The sequence below is a fragment of the Lotus japonicus genome, chromosome 1 (genome assembly GCF_012489685.1).
Source record: "Lotus japonicus ecotype B-129 chromosome 1, LjGifu_v1.2".
Classification (NCBI taxonomy): Eukaryota; Viridiplantae; Streptophyta; class Magnoliopsida; order Fabales; family Fabaceae; genus Lotus; species Lotus japonicus.
Genome location: NC_080041.1, coordinates 72,366,086 through 72,384,850, shown reverse-complemented (window position 1 = coordinate 72,384,850; position 18,765 = coordinate 72,366,086). Strand labels below are relative to the sequence as shown.

General features: G+C 36.8%; 2 protein-coding genes and 1 long non-coding RNA gene across 3 annotated transcripts; 1 reads left to right on the top strand and 2 right to left on the bottom strand.

Moving 5' to 3' along the window:
* Positions 1–685: 685 nt before the first annotated feature.
* Positions 686–3,410, bottom strand: LOC130744966 (protein FAR1-RELATED SEQUENCE 5-like). The gene is made up of 4 exons (XM_057597126.1): positions 2,802–3,410; positions 1,160–2,707; positions 1,006–1,074; positions 686–904 (listed from the first exon to the last, which is right to left on the bottom strand). The coding sequence occupies exons 1-4, from the start codon at positions 3,408–3,410 to the stop codon at positions 686–688; spliced, it is 2,445 nt and encodes an 814-aa protein (XP_057453109.1).
* Positions 3,411–5,546: 2,136 nt separating this feature from the next.
* LOC130746919 (putative F-box protein At3g10430) lies at positions 5,547–8,326 on the top strand. The gene is made up of 2 exons (XM_057599706.1): positions 5,547–7,313; positions 8,003–8,326. The coding sequence occupies exon 1, from the start codon at positions 5,709–5,711 to the stop codon at positions 7,290–7,292; it is 1,584 nt and encodes a 527-aa protein (XP_057455689.1). The 5' UTR covers positions 5,547–5,708; the 3' UTR covers positions 7,293–7,313; positions 8,003–8,326.
* A 6,213-nt stretch (positions 8,327–14,539) lies between these two features.
* On the bottom strand, positions 14,540–16,469 carry LOC130732021 (uncharacterized). The gene is made up of 2 exons (XR_009016920.1): positions 16,243–16,469; positions 14,540–14,843 (listed from the first exon to the last, which is right to left on the bottom strand). It is a non-coding gene; the product is annotated as an uncharacterized LOC130732021 (long non-coding RNA).
* Positions 16,470–18,765: the final 2,296 nt, after the last annotated feature.

The window sequence follows — 18,765 nt, the reverse complement described above, 5'->3', positions numbered from 1 at the left end:
TGTTTCAAGAGTTTTTGTAAAATGAAAGGTTTGTCATTAATTGAAGATTAATAAGTGAATCGACGAAAACTCTTTACGAAAATTGGTTAATTAGTTACTGTGTAACACTCGAGAAATCGGGGCGTTACACCTATAATCAGTTTTTAATTATTTTTTTATTTGGTTATCCACTCAATAGCAACCAAACCGCATTAACCGTATTAAATATACTATTTAACTGTTTGTTACTAATAATGAGTGGTATCCCAATGGTAAATATCCTCCTGTTGGTTCTACATGTCCCTGGTTCAAATCTCATGTTCTTCTTTTTTTAACCCATTTTGTACAGATTATTGCAAACAAACTATAACATTGGTCTTTTTTATACAAGTACTGGATTGCATAAATATGGCACAAAGATGGTACCTGAAATATTTTAAACTAAGCATTGTCCAAATATGAAAGAACTCAAAAACTATGAATTAATAATTCGGCAATAAAATTCATTGGTCCAACATTCAATCATAATAAGTTCAAGACTTCATAAACAAAAAATACTTCAAAATCAGCCAGGACTTCAATAACATAGCCATATTAGTTCCCAGCAAAAGTTACATGAAAAAAAACAGGTCCATTAATGGTTTAAGCAACACAATGCAATAGCAATTCCAAGCAAAATTCAGAGCCACATCCAATATTCAGTCTTTTACTGAGTGCCATAAGGCGATTGCTGGTATGAAGCAAAAGGATGGAAAGATTGTAAAATCTGGCTCGCAGGGAATTGGGGAAACAAATTGAACCCACTAGGGAAACTCATTGGAGGGGCTTCAATATCAGGTTGAGGTTGCTCAATAGTTGGTGACACCATAGCTTGGGAACTTCCAGTGTTGCGTTTAACATCCTTTTGGGTTCTTCTATCTCCCACCTAAAATTCACAGCCAAATATAAACCACCATAAACAACAATTTTACAACAGAACATGCCACTCAAATTTATACAACATAGTAAATATGACATATAACATGCCTTTCTTTTGGCTTTGATTGTACTCATTGAACTGGTCCCTCCATTATCTCCTCCTAATGATGGCACAGGCTGTATACAATTTAAAATATTAATGTCATACACATGGTAATTGGCTGCAAAATAATCCAATCCAAAAATTATACAAACAACTTACAGTATCAGCAGTGTTATCACCATCAATTTCAACAGATGAATCTTCATCTTCTTCAGCATCTGCAAAACTTTCTCCAACTTCATTACCCTCAAATAATGTAGGACATGTCCTGATTGTGTGGCCACCCTTTCTGCAATTAGAGCATAGCCTTTTCGTCTTCTTATACTTCTTCTTCCGTGGAGCGCCCTTTGTTTTGACAACAGCTGGGTCACCAATGACAAATAAATTGGTTGCAGCAGAATTGGGATGACGACGTTTCTGAAATTTCATGACAAGCTTGTATATGTCCTCGATAACATTTGAGAAATCAGAAGAGTCATCAGCACCATATTCACTCAGAAAGTTGCATGCAGCAGAAATTGCACCTCTACGCAGCATTTTCATTATATCAGTATCAACCTCCATAGCAGGGATAGATTGTAATGAATCAGCCTTTGCAGTCTTCAGCCACCTTTTAGAAACAAGACTAGCAGGGAATTCATTCATGTTCTCAGTTCTCATAGCACATATAATGTGAGAACAAGGTATGCCAACATATTCAGAAAACCCACAATCACAATCAAACATGTTCTGATTCTTGTCATAAATGACCAAGAACTGAGTGTTTGGATGACGACAAATGCTAAACTTTATCATCACTGTGGTACCAATCTCTGATCGTTCAACAAGATTAAGGTTAAGTGCTCGTTGAATCATATGTCTCACTTCCCTAAACATATTCAATGTCAACAACTTTGCTGCTCCTTGTTCAATGTGACTCAAAGCAGTAATCAAGACAGGCTCACCATAACTTGACTTGAAATCAGAGGCTAACTCATTATGCCTATACTCCTCCACAGCTCTCTCAAAGTTATAAATGAAATCAAGGATGCTATTTTTGCACTGCACATACCTCTTAATAAATGAGTTAATGCCTTCACATAGGGAGGTAGTCCTGATACCGGCAAAAAATTTCTCTCGCATAAACGCAGTTGCCCACATCTGCCTAGTTTCATACGTCTGTTTAATCCATTTTTCCTCACCAATACCATACTTTTCAATCACTTGCAGCCATTTAGTTTCAAAACGTTCTGGAGTGAAATTCCCATAAATCAAAGTCTTAAATTCATTCAAGAAATCTGGAATCTTAATTTTCTCAAGACAGTTTTGCTGAATATGCCATCCACAAAGCCTATGAGTAGCATTAGGAAACACAACCTTTACTGCTTCACGCATAGATTTGTCTCCATCAGTCACAACAGCTTTGGGTTGCTTTCCAAACATAGCTTCATCCAAGGCTTTCAGGACCCATTTGTAAGTCTCAATGGTCTCATCACAAACCAAGGCACATGCAAAAATTGTAGTTTCCTTGTGATGATTGTAGCCAGAAAAGATAACAACCGGTTTGTTGTACTTGTTCTTCTTGTAGGTGCTGTAAAAAACAATGACATCTCCAAACGCTTGGTAATCAAGGCGACTTGTTCCATCGCACCAAAACAAGTTTTCAAGATTTTCTTCACCTGATCTTGTGAATTTGAAAAAAAACATGGGATCCTTCTCCCCCTTACGCTGCAAATAACTCAATGCACTGGCTGCATCTCCAGCACTGGCTGCAAATAACTCAATGCACTGGCTGCATCTCCCCCTTTTTCAGAAAACCCACCGATTCATGCCCACCTTTCTGACCCATCAAAAACCCCATTATGTTGCAACTTCTCACCCCATACAACTTTAGACTGTCTACTTGAGCCTTGTCACCATCAGTCAATCCCCTGAATGAGGGCATTAAATGAACGTGGGATGCAGGTGTCAACACATGATTGTGTTCTGGTTCAAATAGCACAACCTTCCACTTGCTTGAGTCTGCATGAAAACGGACACGAAACTTTGCTGGGCAAGCCACTCTGGTAATAGGCTTTGCTTCTTTGACTCGGCTAACCTTATTCAAATGCTTCTCATGTCTCTCACCTTCCCTATTACACACCAGTTGACGACTAATAATATTACCCTTTCGATCACGACGGACATCATCTTTCCTTGCACCAAAACCTTTGAAATGGGCATAGTGTTGGTAAAATTCAACAGCATCCTTCTCAGAACAAAACACCAGCTCCCTTATCTCATCAGCTGTCAAGTCAGGGATTAATTTGCAACGATCTGGATTAGAATTCTCATTATTGCCATCATCAGCCACAGCCTCAGAATCATCATCCTCACTCATACCTCCATCATTAGACAAGTCAATAGAGAAATATTCATTCACATCTGCCATGGCAGCAAACCTATGCAACGAAACCAATAAATAAGTACAACACAAAGATTTTAACTAAACAAAACCTGATTTTCGAAAACAACGAAATCAATTTTGTAAACCTTAAACGAAAAAAATTTCATTCCGATTTTTTAAACCCTAAACCCACCGATTCAAAAGCTTAAACCCAAAAGCACAATACCCAAAATGCGATTTAAACCCTAAACCCAGATTCAAAACCCACAAATATAAGAACCCCTGAATTTGAAATCAAACAACAGCAACGAATAATAGATGGGGATCCCTAATAGATTAGGAAAATGCGATTTTAGAAAACCCAGATTTAGAAACGGACCGTGCTATTTGATGAAGAAGCTGGAACGTGAAGAAGCTCGAACGACAATGAAGAAGCTGGAACGTGAAGAAGCTGATGACGACAATGGTCCTTGTGTGCGAAAAACGAACGATGAAGAAGCTGGAAGGTGAAGAAGCTGATACTATTTAGGGTTCAAGGAAGAAGAAGAAGAAAATGGGTTGAACTCAGAATACGAATAAGCTTGGTAAAAATTCTCAATGATGGTTAAAAGATAATATACAACTTTCAAACAATTGCTAAAAGGCCCCTCTGAAAATAAAATATAAAACATTTTAAATTTTCTAAAAAACAATTCAAATTTGAACAGAAAAAAGAAAATTTGAAAATACTAATACACATGGCAGCATATTATTTGCTAAAAGGGTTGGAGGCACCACACCCTTAAAAATAGGGAGGCACCACAGAATTTGCTTTAAAAAAATCCCTCCTCTTCACTCCCTTTCCCTCCTCTCGTCTCCAACAAAACAATATGTTAATGTGTACAATTATGGATTGCATTAAGGGTGAGTAATTGGTTTAGTATAATTAGAAAGTTCACAACAACCAGAAGTTATTGGCATTGAAGATTGGAATAAGAGTAACAATAAGAATTTATGACAAATTGGAGAGATAGATATATATGTGAGGTTTAAGAGCAACTCCAACCCACAATTTCTTATTTGGTTTCTTAACACACTATTCGGCACTATTTTGCACTATTCCGGTGGGCCCGTACTGCCACATCAGACTTAAGGAACTCTTAAGGAACTGAAGCAGATTTTGCTCCAACTCATGGTTTCTTAAATTACTATTTGAAGGGTCCCACTCGTGTCCCACCATACAACATAAATTAATAATATTTATTTTCACCCAATTTAAATTTAAAATTTAATACTAAATCAATATTTCAACTTAAAAATAATTTAATCAATATTTATACGAATTTAATTTAAATTTAATTTTACTAAATATTTAAAATAATTAAATTTAAAAAAAAAACCGGTCTAACCGGTTAAACCACCCCTAAACGGGCAGAAATCGGCTATAACCGGTCAATAACGGTGGGCTGACCTGCTAAGCAGGTCACCCACTATATAAACCTTCTTTTCCTTTCTCACTCTCCATAACCCTAGCCGTTCTTCTTCCTCTCCTCTTCTCCCTTCACGCTCCTCTTCTCTCCCTTTCTCCTTCCTCTCGATGCCTCCTCTTCTCCTTCCTCTCTCCCTCACTTCTTCTCCCTCGATCTCTCTGGTCCACGCCTCCAAAGCCCCAGCCTATCACCAAACAGCAACCGCCACCACCAAACAACCACATGCAGTCACCATCGGCCACCAAACAACCACCACAGCCACCATACAGCCTCAATCCAACCCCCACAACCCCTGTTTCATAGCTTCAAAGCCTTGAAGCTTGCAAAAATCCTTCCTTTTCACACATGCAAGAGGAAATACTTTCAGATCAGAGCTTCCAGAACTTCACCAGAGAAGATTTTTTATTTATTTATGTAAATATCAATTTTTATGTTTTAAGTTTCAATTTCTTCATGTAAAGTTTCAATTCATTCAATAAAATTGCAATTTTCGTCCTCTGATTATGTCTCTGTTGAACTTGAATTGTTCAATTTCATCCTTTCTGTTATGTTTGCCTCTGAAAGCTGTTGGGGGAGTGAGAGAAAATAGATTATTTTAATTAAGAAACTGAAAAAGCAAAGTTGCTTGCAGAAGCAACCATGCATTGTAGTTAAGAAATTGAAACTGCCAACTAAGCAAGCTCCAATAGGTTGAAAAGCTAAGAAACGGTTCTTAGCATCTCCAGCTGGTTTAAGAAACCAGCGTTGGAGATGCTCTAATGAGACTTATTATGGAGAATGCATTCATTGATTCATTACACTGTGACTGTGAGTGTGAAGGAAGTAACCAAACAAAACCCCCATTTCCCCTGTACTGGCTACAGAAGGAATCGACATGGCGAACGAGAAGACGAACCCCACTCTACCTCACGAGTTGATTGCTGAAATTCTGCTTCGGTTACCGGTGAGATCTCTTCTGCGCTTCAAATGCGTTTGCACATCATGGTTCTTTCTCATTTCTGATCCCCAATTTGCTGAATCCCATTTTGACCTAAATGCTGCACCCACTCACCGTCTTCTTCTTCCATGTCTGGATAAGAATAAACTTGAATCCCTTGATTTAGAGTCTTCATCACTTTTCGTAACCCTCAATCTTCCGCCTCCATGCAAGTCTCGTGATCACAACTCTTTATATTTCTTGGGTTCTTGCAGGGGCTTTATGCTTTTAGCCTATGATTATAATCGACAGGTTATTGTGTGGAATCCATCTACGGGTTTCTATAAACAAATTCTAAGTTTTAGTGATTTCATGCTAGACTCACTCTATGGTTTTGGGTATGACAACTCAACCGATGACTATTTTCTAGTTCTTATAGGGCTCATTTGGGTGAAGGCTATAATTCAGGCTTTTTCTGTGAAAACCAATTCATGTGATTTCAAGTATGTTAATGCTCAATATAGGGATCTTGGATATCATTACAGACATGGGGTATTCTTGAACAACTCTCTTCATTGGCTGGTTACTACTACGGATACAAGTTTTTCTAATGATACAAGTTTTCTTGTAGTTATTGCCTATGATTTGTTAGAAAAGAGTTTATCAGAGATTCCTCTGTCGCCTGAGTTAGCAAAACCTGTGTTAACAGCGGAGGGTGCACCCAAATTTTATCACGTGAGGGTACTAGGAGGATGCCTCAGTCTGTGTTACAAAGGTGGTAGGCGTGATAGGGCTGAGATATGGGTCATGAAAGAATATAAAGTGCAGTCTTCTTGGACCAAGGCTTTTGTTGTGACTGATTGTGACATTCCTTGCATACACTTTTACCCGATACGCTTCATTGAACGTGGCGGAGTTCTTGGATCAAATGGCAATGGAAGATTGATGACATTTAATGCCGAGGGAAAACTGCTTGAGCATCACAAATATGGACAGGAAATAAAAAATGTTCGAAAAGATTTGGCAATGTATAGAGAGAGTGAGTACAAAAATATTCAAATATATTTTGAAATGTATAGAGAGAGTCTGCTATCGTTCCCTAGTGAACAGCTACACCTTCGTGTAACATCACTCCCTCATGGCTTTAAGGAAGCAAATGAAGTTGAGGAAGCAACAAAAGATGAGGAAGAGGAAGCTAGTGGGCTGTCACTCCATAGTGTAAAATCACTCACTTGTGAATTCAAAGAAGCTACTGAAGAGGTGGAAGCAGCAGAAGATGAGGAAGAGGAAACAACTGAAGATGAGGATGCATCTGATGACAAAGAAGATGAATCAGAAGAGGCATCGACTGAAGACGGGGAAGCAACTGAAGATGAGGAAGCAACTGAAGATGTGGAAGCAACTGTTGATGAGGAAGAGGAAGCTACTGAAGTTGAGGAAGCAACTGATCACGAAGAAGTTGAATCAGAAAAGGAATCAAATAAAGATGAGGAAGCAACTGAAGATGAGGAAGAGGAATCAAGTGAAGATGACTATATCTAACTGTCCAAAGCAGAAGAATTAGTATGCAATATTCTCAACCCTTGTTACCTTTTTGTTCTTATTCATTTGCATTATAAAAATTGAAAAAGCTACATGCAGAATACATGATACTTGAAAATGGTACCTTATACATATAGCTGTACTCTCCCTTTATTCCTACCTAATAATATTTCCTTTATTTTTGTATAAATGTAATTCTTGAAATTTGAAATTGCAAGGAAAGATAAGTTTTGGTGGTAGATTTAATTCACCGATGATTAGAGACTCTAATCATATTTAGAGAAAATATTTAATATCTTTGCTCAGTTAGAAACATCAACGGCAATTTGAGTGGAAGATTGTATAAGAAAAAATGTTTGCTCTATCACTTATGTTTTTCTGTTATATTTGACTCGCTTTTAAATATAAAATCTTATAAAATATCTACATTTTGTCATTTACAATCGGCTCATGTTTGTTGCAAGTTACGAAGTATGCAAGACTATTTCATACATTTTCCTCAGTGTCCTAACATTTCTTCAACTCATGCTACTGCTAGCCCAAAAAGAGAATGTCATACATAAGACATTAAGTAACCTCATTTTAATGCAAAAGTAGTTTGTTTTAGCTGGAGTTACTACATTCTATTTAGAATCATTTTGTTTTATCCTCTTAATGTTGTCATTGCATTTGCATTCTGTTTCACTTACCCTCTTTTACATGGTTTTCAGGTTAGCACTTATGTGGCTATACAATTCCTGGCTTTTTTTTATTTAATGTTCTGTTTGATGTTTTGACTTGAAGTTGTGGAGATATTGTGGTCCTAACCATATGTTAGCTTGGAGATGGGGGATAAAGAAAATGGGTTGAAACTAATCAAGTTGTGATATGAATTGATCTTGCGTGTAATTGATTTAACCAGTTTGTCACATTGTACTAGTATTTGATAAGTTTTCTTGTCATAGTTTCATGATTATCCCTAAAGATACATTGTAGTTTGTATGCTTATGGTAAAGTCGGTGCAATGGTTGCAAAAACTTTGTGTTTCAGCTCAACTTGCTAATGTCTCTGTCCATAATTTCTCTTCCTTTATCAAGATTATATTAATTTCTGAATGGGAAAAAGCTTCAGTGTCTACTGTCAAGATTCAAGATTATATTTTGCCCCATAATCTATATGACCAGAAGATATATAATCAGATAGGTCCACATACTTACAGCTACAGCCATATTCTTTTATGGTTAGCAAACTTTTAATATTTGGACTTGATATTAGAGTTTTTTGTATAGAAGTGAACATAGGGGATTGCTATGGCTTTGGGTTGTTGCATTTCATTTCCACTCTACTATTTAAGTTTGTCATACTTTTTCAGCAGGGTTGTAATGCTGTAGAGTGCTTGTGATATTTGTTACTATGCAACTGATCTATGTTGAAATCCATTAAGATTTCAACAGTCGAGGCAACTAGAAAAGAAATTGACTCCGACCGTACTATGTGGAAAAGATTATCTGATCGAAATATCCATCCCTGATCAAAATTCTATTTCTGTGATCTCTTTTAACTTGCACAAAGAAGTTTCTTTGCAACTTGGTTCTGATGAAGTCTTGCTCTTGAACCTAGTGTGTTCCCATGATTAGGAACTATCTATACTATTCAATTTATCGACGAAATATTATAGTTTCACCCAGAATCAAACTACTCTGTAACCTCATTGCAGTGCTTTGTGGTAGATGTTATGAACAATTTGTGTTTAAACCTGGAGAAATTCTTAGAGAGATTGTTGTTAAAAATCGGTTTCTTTTAACTATTTATCCCCTTACCTTTTTGATCTAATATATATTTTTACACAAAAAAATTAATGGAGCTTCAATCTTTTCTGCTCCCACCCCTGCATTGGTCTAAACTTGAGTTGTTTTTCCAATTAATATGGTCTGTTGAATTATCCTGCCTGCTTCTCGATCAACTGAATCCAGATTCGCCTCAACTTTAATTACCCGTCTCTTTTGATTCCTTTTCATCCTATTAGAATGTCTGCTATAAATACTACTTTTAACACCCAACTTCAAATCCATTTGCATCTCACCTTGAATCCATTCTCTCCAATTAGTCTCCTCTTCATCAACACGGCAGGCGCAAGAAATTCAATTCCAGTGATGACACCCAACAAAGAGCAGTGGACCATTGTTGCCATAGTAATCCTATTATGGTATGTTCCAATCATGGATAAGTTAAGTGGGATCCTTTTATTTTAGACTGCAATTGTTTAATCTTCTTTCCATTCTCATTTTCCGCAATTGTTTAATCTTATTTTTTGTAGTGTTATTAGCATATAGCTGCTTAACTTACCTCTTAACTCATTTTTTAAATTTTATTGCAGATACTTCAATGCATTGCTGAGGCTGTTTTAGCGAGTAAGCATAGAGAGGTTGTACATTCTATCTCACTATGTGTTTTTACTTGAATCTGGAAGTACATATGGATATGGCTATGTGTTTTTACTCAGAATTTTTCCAAGGAAACATCTAAAGAAAAACCTGGATTACTTTTTCTTTTGAACTATTAAAGGACATAATTGAATGGAAAGAGCAAAGGCGGTGAAATGATACGGGAAGATGAGACTATAGGTTGCTTTTGTTTTTCCCATTCAAGGGTTCCTATTCATTTTGGGTTCATGTGTCTAGTTTGAGAGGTTGCTAAATTCGTCTCTCCTGTCTTTAACTGATAGCAGCCATAAACAACATATGACCCGGAACTACATAACTGAATTTTGAATACATGAGTAGCTGATGATTTTGGATACTTACTCATTTTTGTTCATGATAAGGCCTAGATTATTTTATCCCTTCCCATGCCATGAGGTAAAAAATGACTCTTTTGCAAAAACTAAGCAAAACGAAGTTTTGTATTAATAATAACATTGGAAAAATATTGACAATATTGGATAGCTGGAAAAATAATGTAATTGCATTTAAAGGAATCAATGTTACATAGAAAATGGAAAACAGAGCTAATACAAAAAAAAAACTACAACAATAGTTTTAGATTGTGGCGCCGTGATATCTTGTCCCTTCCTATGTGACTATATATGTCTCTAGTAGTTGGACAGTTCAAATCCCTAATGGATAGCTAACGGTAGATCCATCTAGTATAGGTAGAGGATGCAAGGTGAAGCCATAACTTTGAGGCCTAACTCAAACTCGATGATCAGATTTTGCAATAGCAGTAAATAGCATGTCACTGCACATAACCAATATAGGAATAAATAAGGAATCAGTATCTATACAAGAGTATGTACAGTAATTATATCTTTTCTCTGCATCTCTTGCCTTTGGTCATCTATAAGTAATATGATTAAAATGTCATTTTCAATCCTACTATCCAAGGGGAGAGAAAAGAAAGTAAAATTAGAAATGAAAAGGCTTAATTAAGTTTTTGGTCTCCAACCTTTGTCATAAATATGGCTTTAGTCCCTCGCCGGTGTAAGTGTGGGGATCGGTTCCTTATTTTTGGACAAATAGTTGGTTTTGTATTAATATTGCCACGGTGGCGGATAGCGGCTGATGATGAAGATCATGATGGAGATGGTCTCACACCACCAAACAAACAGAGATGGTTGGAAATGGGACTTACATGCGGCGGAGCGGTTGCAGGAAACTTAAAGGCATGAAGGCTTCTTATTCTTCCTTGATATATTTGGCTCCCCCTAGTCACAAATGATGGATACCTTTCGAAGTAATCATTTCGACTTACCAATATTAATTTTTATGACAAGATATTTTTAAAGGACCTTTTTGAAACTTGAAAATATATTTTTTGTATTTTTAAAATTTTTATGACAACATAATTTTTTTTATAAACATTTTTCTTAAGAAAGAAAATGAAGAAAGTTAATCGATCGGTAAGTGCCAATGTGACACACACATTAGTTCCAACAACTGAGCTTTTCTACGGTTTGACTAAAAGAAAGTTGAGACTTGAGCGTGTCTTGCATGAAAAAGAATCAACGTTTTCAGCGAATTGGGTTTAGCAAGAAATATCACAAACCAATAATCAAATTTAGATTACGCATGCTTCAACCGGCATGGAATAAAACCTTTTCTACCACTTGACATTATATTTACAATCAAAATAAGTACAAGAAATCAACCATATTGAGACCCACAAATCAAGAATAAGAGCAGGGAAATTATATCTATTAAAGACCTCTTTTATTCAACAATATTCCGGTGAACCTATTTTGCTGTCACTGCTATACAAAGAATAGCTCATATCACACTCAATATAAAATATTATAAAGAGGTGGATGGAAAACAAGCGTTAACCTTACGATTTTGACGTACAGAAGATAGAATAATGATAATTTCACACCTCTTTTTGAGGTGGAGAGATGTGGAATGAGGAGAGAGATAGAAAGAAAGTATGAGATGTGATAGATGATAAGGGGAGAGAGATAGAAATAAAAAGAAGTGAAAATAGAGTGTTTAAAAAATAAGGTGTGCAAATGAATGTGATTACTTACAGCAACATATAATACTCTAAAAAATTGCAAATTGTGGCGGTTAAATGTTGTAAATTGTGGCGGTTTTAACAGATGTAATTTAAATGAACGTCGGTTTAGCCCGTCAACATCATGTAATTACCTTCGTCATTTGGTATAATATGTCGGTTCACATGAAACCGTTACAACAGCCACCGTATTATACAAGAAATAAAATGACGGATAACTTTGCGATAAAGGGTGGCTAAAACTCCACAAATTATTTATACTAGGGTTTAGTGAAAATATGTAATATTTGATATACAGTGGCGGCAATTTCTTTGTGTCGTACATTACATCGGTTAAGAAATTAACAGTACATTACAAGCATATGTGGTATTGCTTGTGGGTTTGCAATCAAGTGTTTTTGGGTTTTTCATGTTTGGTTGGGTTTTTGTCGGCTTGCTTTATTGTCTTTATTACTGTGCCCATGTTGAGAGGGCATGTTTCTCAACACTATCTATTAATATATTTTGCTTTAAAAAAAACTTTAATTTGTTTATTTTCCTTTTTTATTATATATACATATACATATGCTCAAAATTTGAAACATCGGTTTTTTTTATATAAGCAAAAGAATTACTTGGGGGCACAAGGGTGCCCCTAACCCATTACAAAGAGAAAAGGCTAGCTATATAGCAAATTGTTGGTATTGGTTTCAGAATAAATTATTTTGGTACTTGTTGTGGTACCTTAATATAAATGAGGGTATGGTACCTTAAATGATGTAAATCATATTTATCTCCAAAAAAAATTAACTTCTAAAAGCCTCTATTACCATAATTCATGAGCATTTTAGTAGATTATCTCGTTATCTTGTCGTTCGCCAGACACCAATTTCCATATCTCACCCTTATTGTGGTCAATAACTCTCTTGTTCTTACATCGCATACATTTCCACTTCCACCACTAAATTCTGATTTAAAAAAAGCTGCAACAACCAACATAACGTCTAAGATTCCAACAAAAGTCAAAATGTCTAATCTCCTCTCTTTCTTTGCCCTTCAATTTCACATTTTTTTCTAGTCGGGGTACCATACCCAAAAGAATTTCAGGGTACCACAGAATTTGCCAATTATTTTGCCCAAATTCATCTCTTAACGTGTTGATGTGTGAAGTTTTCATTCATCGAGCCATTTCACTTATAAAATGATTTGGTGCTTAGTGACATATATGTAGATTCTTAATGATGTCGAATTTTTTAATTTTAATAAATCCTCACATGGAATATGCATAAGAACCAAAAATCCAAAAAAAAAAATTAAAAATCATCATAACTGTATCATCTTCATTCTTCATCATTTCTTCCATCTTCAATGATATCGACAAAAGTAACACAAGAAAGGGGGTTTGAATTATGTTCAATGAAAATTTGTGTTTTTCAAACGATTATAAGTTTATGAAATATTTTCGCAATCGTCTGGTGCAACGGATATAAAAGTAAGAGAGTAAACGATAAGCACACAACAATATATCCTGGTTCACCCGGAAACGATGAGGCTACGTCCAGTCATTGGCTTAACCAAAATTTTCACTAAACAAGTATCAATGACTTCTCCTACACCAAGTATTAGACAAGACTCCTCCAAACCAAGTATTATACATGCTTTCTCCCAACAAGTATTGGACAAGACTCCTCCCAACAAGTATTAGACAAGACTTCTCCCAATTTCAAGTATTGTTTAGGACTTCTCCTAATATCTTTTTCAAGATCGTTTGACTCTAAAGGTTTCTCTTCTCACAAGAGGGATAGTAGAAATAACAAAGCTCGGGAACTACAAAGTGTTTGAGTGAATTTGACTCTAAGGAATACTTTCAGTGTTCTTGATCTAGAGAGAGTAGGAAATAAAGATTTGACTCTTTGGTATTTCTCACTTTAAAGCATATGATATCTGAAAGGTTTGACTCTTAAGCTTTTCTTTGAATATTACTTCTTGCTTGCTTGAAGAAGATTTTCAACTTAGATGAAAATTTTGGCTCAGTTTCTTATTTCTAAAAATCTCCAAGTTCTCTTTTTATACTTCAAGAACTTTCAATGTTAGTTGAGAGCCGTTGGAGCGTGTAGAGTCTCTTGAGTACTACTCGTTAGATTAAATGGTCTTCTTGTCATGTGCATTAAATGCACTGTGTCCTTTGCTGAGGCAAAATGCTACTAAGTGTATCTTGTGAGTTGGTTGGTAGCATAAACAACAACGTTCTAGTTCTTTAGTGAGAGAGAAAGGAAACTTTGATGGTGACAACGTTGTACTTGTTTCCTTGTCCAGTGTGCTTTGTGAGATATCACATGAATCTTTGCACTTGACTTTCTCTTTCAACAATGTCAGAGAGCTTTCAATTTGAATATGCCGCTCTTTCTCTAGACATTACTTCCATTGGTCAGACTTGGAGATAGACGACGAATGTCTTCATAAGTGTGGCCTTCTCTTCAGACTTGCATAGTTTTTCCTGAAGCTTTAACTGTACTTCTGTAGATGATTCTTCATGCTTGATCTTCTATTGTCTTGTATGGGATGTCTTCAATCTTGATCAATTTACTCTTCTCTTGTTTAGGCGATCAGTCTGATTTGACTTTCTTTACTTGTATTGTAACGCCCCGATTTCTCGAGTGTCACACAATAACCAAAACGTCGTGAATTTTCGTCGTTTAATTAATTAATCTTCAATTAGTGACAAAAGTTCTATTTTACAAAATTCTTGAAACTTAACCATTTCGAACTTGCGGAAATAATCATCAACGTAAACCTCAAACTTTATTAATCATTGAAAAGAGTATGAAATAAATATCCGAAAGAAAACTTCAAAGTAAATTACATCAAGTTAAAATATCCAACTAAAATAAAGTAATGGTTCAATGCTTCCAAAACTCGGTACTCTCAACCCAAAAGAAAATGGATGTCTCTCAACCCAACCATATCCTTAGCCCCTTCCTCTTTATCTTCTTCCTCTTCATCTGAAGTGTAGTCGTCATCCGGTAGTGACTCGTCACAGAGTATAAGCTCCCAAGAATGAGTCGTCGCCATTATCTTCACGACCATCTACCCCCCCAAATAAACACATAAACAAGTAGCGCAAGGGTCAGGTCTCATATTCTCATAAAAACATTCACATATACATGTACTCTCATAAATAACAAGGTATAATAAGCATAATCTTTAAGTTATATCTCAGTCAGTCACCTAAGTTCAGTTAGGCTAGCGACCTCACCATTCACACAACCACCTCAACACCAATGGCCATATTCACGATCATCCGCAGATGAACAATTCTCGGAGGGGACACACCGTACAACCCTCAATCACGTGGGGACACACCGTACAACCCACAAAATCACAAGGTGACCGCAGTCAACCAAATCACGTGGGGACACACCGTACAACCCACAAACACCCTCGCGTGCAAGTAACCGTTTGTCTCTAACGGTACCATCGTTCTCATGGTCCATAGTCTCACCTAGACCTACGTTCCATTAATCACATTTTCTTTTTTTTTTTTACTTGCAAGCGAGTTATTTCTCTTTCTCTTATATTGAGGCTCTAAGTCAAGTCTTCCTAGAGTCTTTTATTCTCTTCACGACACTAAAGACAGCAACACAACATTCACAGTGCACAAAAGGGAATTACGGCTAGGTGAGCGACCCTTTTGTACAAATAACCAATTAAACAGTGTGAAATCATTTAAGAATAGCCATATACATAAAATCATGCATATTAAGTCACAACATCACCACAAGACAAGTACCAAGGCTCATGAAATCAAGCTTAACAGCATATAACTCACAACATCTCCTAAACACATGTTCTTAACAAGACTTCAAAACATTTTTGCAACTCAACATATTGACAGCAGAAACAACTTTCACAAAAACAGAGCCACAGAATGCATCTTTCAACCAAAAATCATGTATGATACCTTTCTGGAAAGCTATTTTAAATATATACAACTATCTAGTTACACACTTGTTCATTTCATTCCTGGAATTAGGTGATATTAGGCCTTAAAGCTTACTGTCCGGAACAGGAAAGACAGCAGGTGTAACAGTTACTAAAATTGACCTCCAGATCACATTACTAAACCAAAAATTGTGATTTTATACGTCTGGAAAGCTATTTCGAAAATCTACAACTTTCATTTTAATCACTTTTCCATTTGACGACCATAAATAGGTAAAACGGGGCTCTGAAGTCAGCGGTCCAGTACAGGAAACTGGCAGCTAAACTCTCACCTCTAGTTTAAGCTATAAATCATTTCAGCCCAAGGCTTTAAGCTATGTTCCAGCAATAAAAATCAAATCACATAGGTCTCATATTATAATAGTACAACAAGCAAACCTTCAACCTAAACCCTCATGCAAACCCTCAACAATCAAGATTCTTCACAACCAAACATAGCAACAAGTCCCTAACAAACTACCCAAGTCCTAGGACCAGCCCTTACCTTGATTTAGAGCTTGAAAATAGAAAGAAAGAAGATGGTTCTCCTGCTGTCCGAACCTCCTTGCCTTGCCCTCGGTCTCTCCCTCTTCCACTCGCGATCTCTCTCCCTCTCGCAAGCTCTCTCTCGCGCTCGTCGTGAGTGGTGGTGGCGGCTTGGGCGGCGGCGCTCCTCTTGTCTCTCAAGCTCTCTCTTCTCTCTTTTCCTCTGGTTTCTAACGTGAAATTGTGTGGGTGCAACTTCTGTTTTCTGATTCTTAGAAAATAGGGTTTCCCCCCCTCTTGACTAAAATCCATGCAAACCAACATGTGGGCTAGGGTTTGGCTTATACCTTTTTAAGCCCAAACCACTTAAACCTATGGCCCACTAATCAACCATAATCAGGTCTGAACATAATTAAAACCCAACTATTTTTAATTAAAAACACAACCAAATTCGGAATAAAAATAAAAACACATTAATAAATTCGCTGACACTTTACGGCTAGAACACTGCTCGGTACAATTCGAATATCTCGAGCTACAGAGGTCGGAATGACCTGATTCCACTTCAAGAATTTTCTACACTTAAAGGGATACAACTCTCATGAAGGAAGTTTTCCCAAATGAGATCGTTAAGACCCTCTAAAAATTCACACAAGTTGACAGGCGTGATCTGTCCAAAACTCAAACTTAGCCAAAAGTCTCATTTTATTCAATCTATCACTTAAGCATTACATAAGTAAGTCTAGGGTCTTACAATACCACCCTCCTTAAAATTAGTTTCGTCCTCGAAACTACTATAGGAAGACATACCACGCTTCCATTGCGCACTCTGATATTCCCTACAAATTTCCCAGTCGTCTCGACGCATAGGTTATTGTCCTTTGTCTCATCTTTCTGGTCTTCACATATTGACAGCAGAAACAGCTTTCACAAAAACAGAGCCACAGAATGTATCTTTCAACCAAAAATCACGTATGATACCTTTCTGGAAAGATATGTTCAATATATACAACTCTCTAGTTAAACAATCGTTCATTTGAGTCCCATAATTAGGTGATATTAGGCCTTAAAGCTTACTGTCCGGAACAGGAAAGACAGCAAGTGTAACAGTTACTAAAAACGACCTCCAGATCACATTACTTAACCAAAAATTGTGATTTTTATACGTCTGGAAAGCTATTTCGAAAATCTACAACTTTCGTTTTAATCACTTTTTCATTTGACGACCATAAATAGGTAAAAAGGAGCTCTTAAGTCCGCTGTCCAGTACAGGAAACTGGCAGCGAAACTCCCAACTCTAGTTTAAGCTATAAACCATTTCAGCCCAAGGCTTTAAGCTATGTCCCAGCAATAAAAATCAAATCACATAGGTCTCATATCATAATAGTACAGCAAGCAAACCTTCAACCCAAACCCTCATGCAAACCCTCAACAATCAAGATTCTTCACAACCAAACATAGCAACAAGTCCCTAACAAACTACCCAAGTCCTAGGACCAGCCCTTACCTTGATTCTTGATCTGAAAAGAGAAGAGAATGAAGTTTGGAAGAACAATCTCTTGCTGTCCAAGTCCCCTTCACCTTCCTTCTCCCTCGCGATTTCTCTCTCCCTCTCGCAAAGCTCTCTCTCGCGTGTACGACGGCGTCCAGGCGGTGGTGGCGGCTTGAGCGGCGACCTCACCCCTTGCTCTCTCGAGTACTCTCACTGTTCTCTCTCTGGTTTTTCACGTGAAGAGATGGGGTGCAGTTTCTGTTCTGAATGAGGGAAAGAAAATAGGGTTTTCCCCTTAATCCCATGCAAACCACAAGTGAGCTAGGGTTTGGTTTTCCCTTTTCAAGCCCAAATCTCATCACCTTTGACCCAATTATTTAAAAACTCTAACCAGGTCTTATTTAATTAAAAACTTACTCTTTTTAATTAAATAACCTAACCAAATTCGGAATTAAAATAAAAATGCACAAATTAATTCGTTGGCACTTTACTGCCAGATCCACACTCGGTAAAATTCGAATATCGTGAGTTACAAGGGTCGGAATGACCTGATTCCACTTCAGGAATTTTCTACACGTAAATGGCTACAAGTTGACAGTTGTAATTTCACACAAGTTGACAGTTGTAATTTCTCAAAACTCAAACTTAGCCAAAAGTCTTATTTTATTCAATCTATCACTTAAGCATTACATAAGTAAGTCTAGGGTCTTACAATACCACCCTCCTAAAAATAGTTTCGTCCTCGAAACTACTATAGGAAGACATACCACGCTTCCATTGCGCACTCTGATATTCCCTACAAATTTCTCAGTCGTCTCGACGCATAGGTTATTGTCCTTAGTCTCATCTTTATGGTCTTCACGTGACATCTCTAGTGGTCTAGTTCCACATCATTTTCACAAAGGGAAACTCTCTCTTTAACGTTCCTGTCACAGTCCAACACCAACTATCATTCCAATCACCATTTTCCAATATCAAGTTGATCAGGCTCAATATCTAAAAGATGGCAACTAGAAAAATAACTGGTAAGGATGTTCGAGTCACTCTCAT

What these genes read in the sequence shown, in the direction of transcription:
- LOC130744966 (XM_057597126.1), bottom strand. Translation starts at nt 3,410, where the DNA reads ATGGCAGATGTGAATGAATATTTCTCTATTGACTTGTCTAATGATGGA. An exon ending in AGAAAGGTGGGCATGAATCG is followed by an intron (nt 2,708 to 2,801) that starts GTGGGTTTTCTG and finishes AGTTATTTGCAG; the next exon opens with CGTAAGGGGGAGAAGGATCC. An exon ending in CAATCAAAGCCAAAAGAAAG is followed by an intron (nt 905 to 1,005) that starts GCATGTTATATG and finishes TGTGAATTTTAG; the next exon opens with GTGGGAGATAGAAGAACCCA.
- LOC130746919 (XM_057599706.1), top strand. Translation starts at nt 5,709, where the DNA reads ATGGCGAACGAGAAGACGAACCCCACTCTACCTCACGAGTTGATTGCT.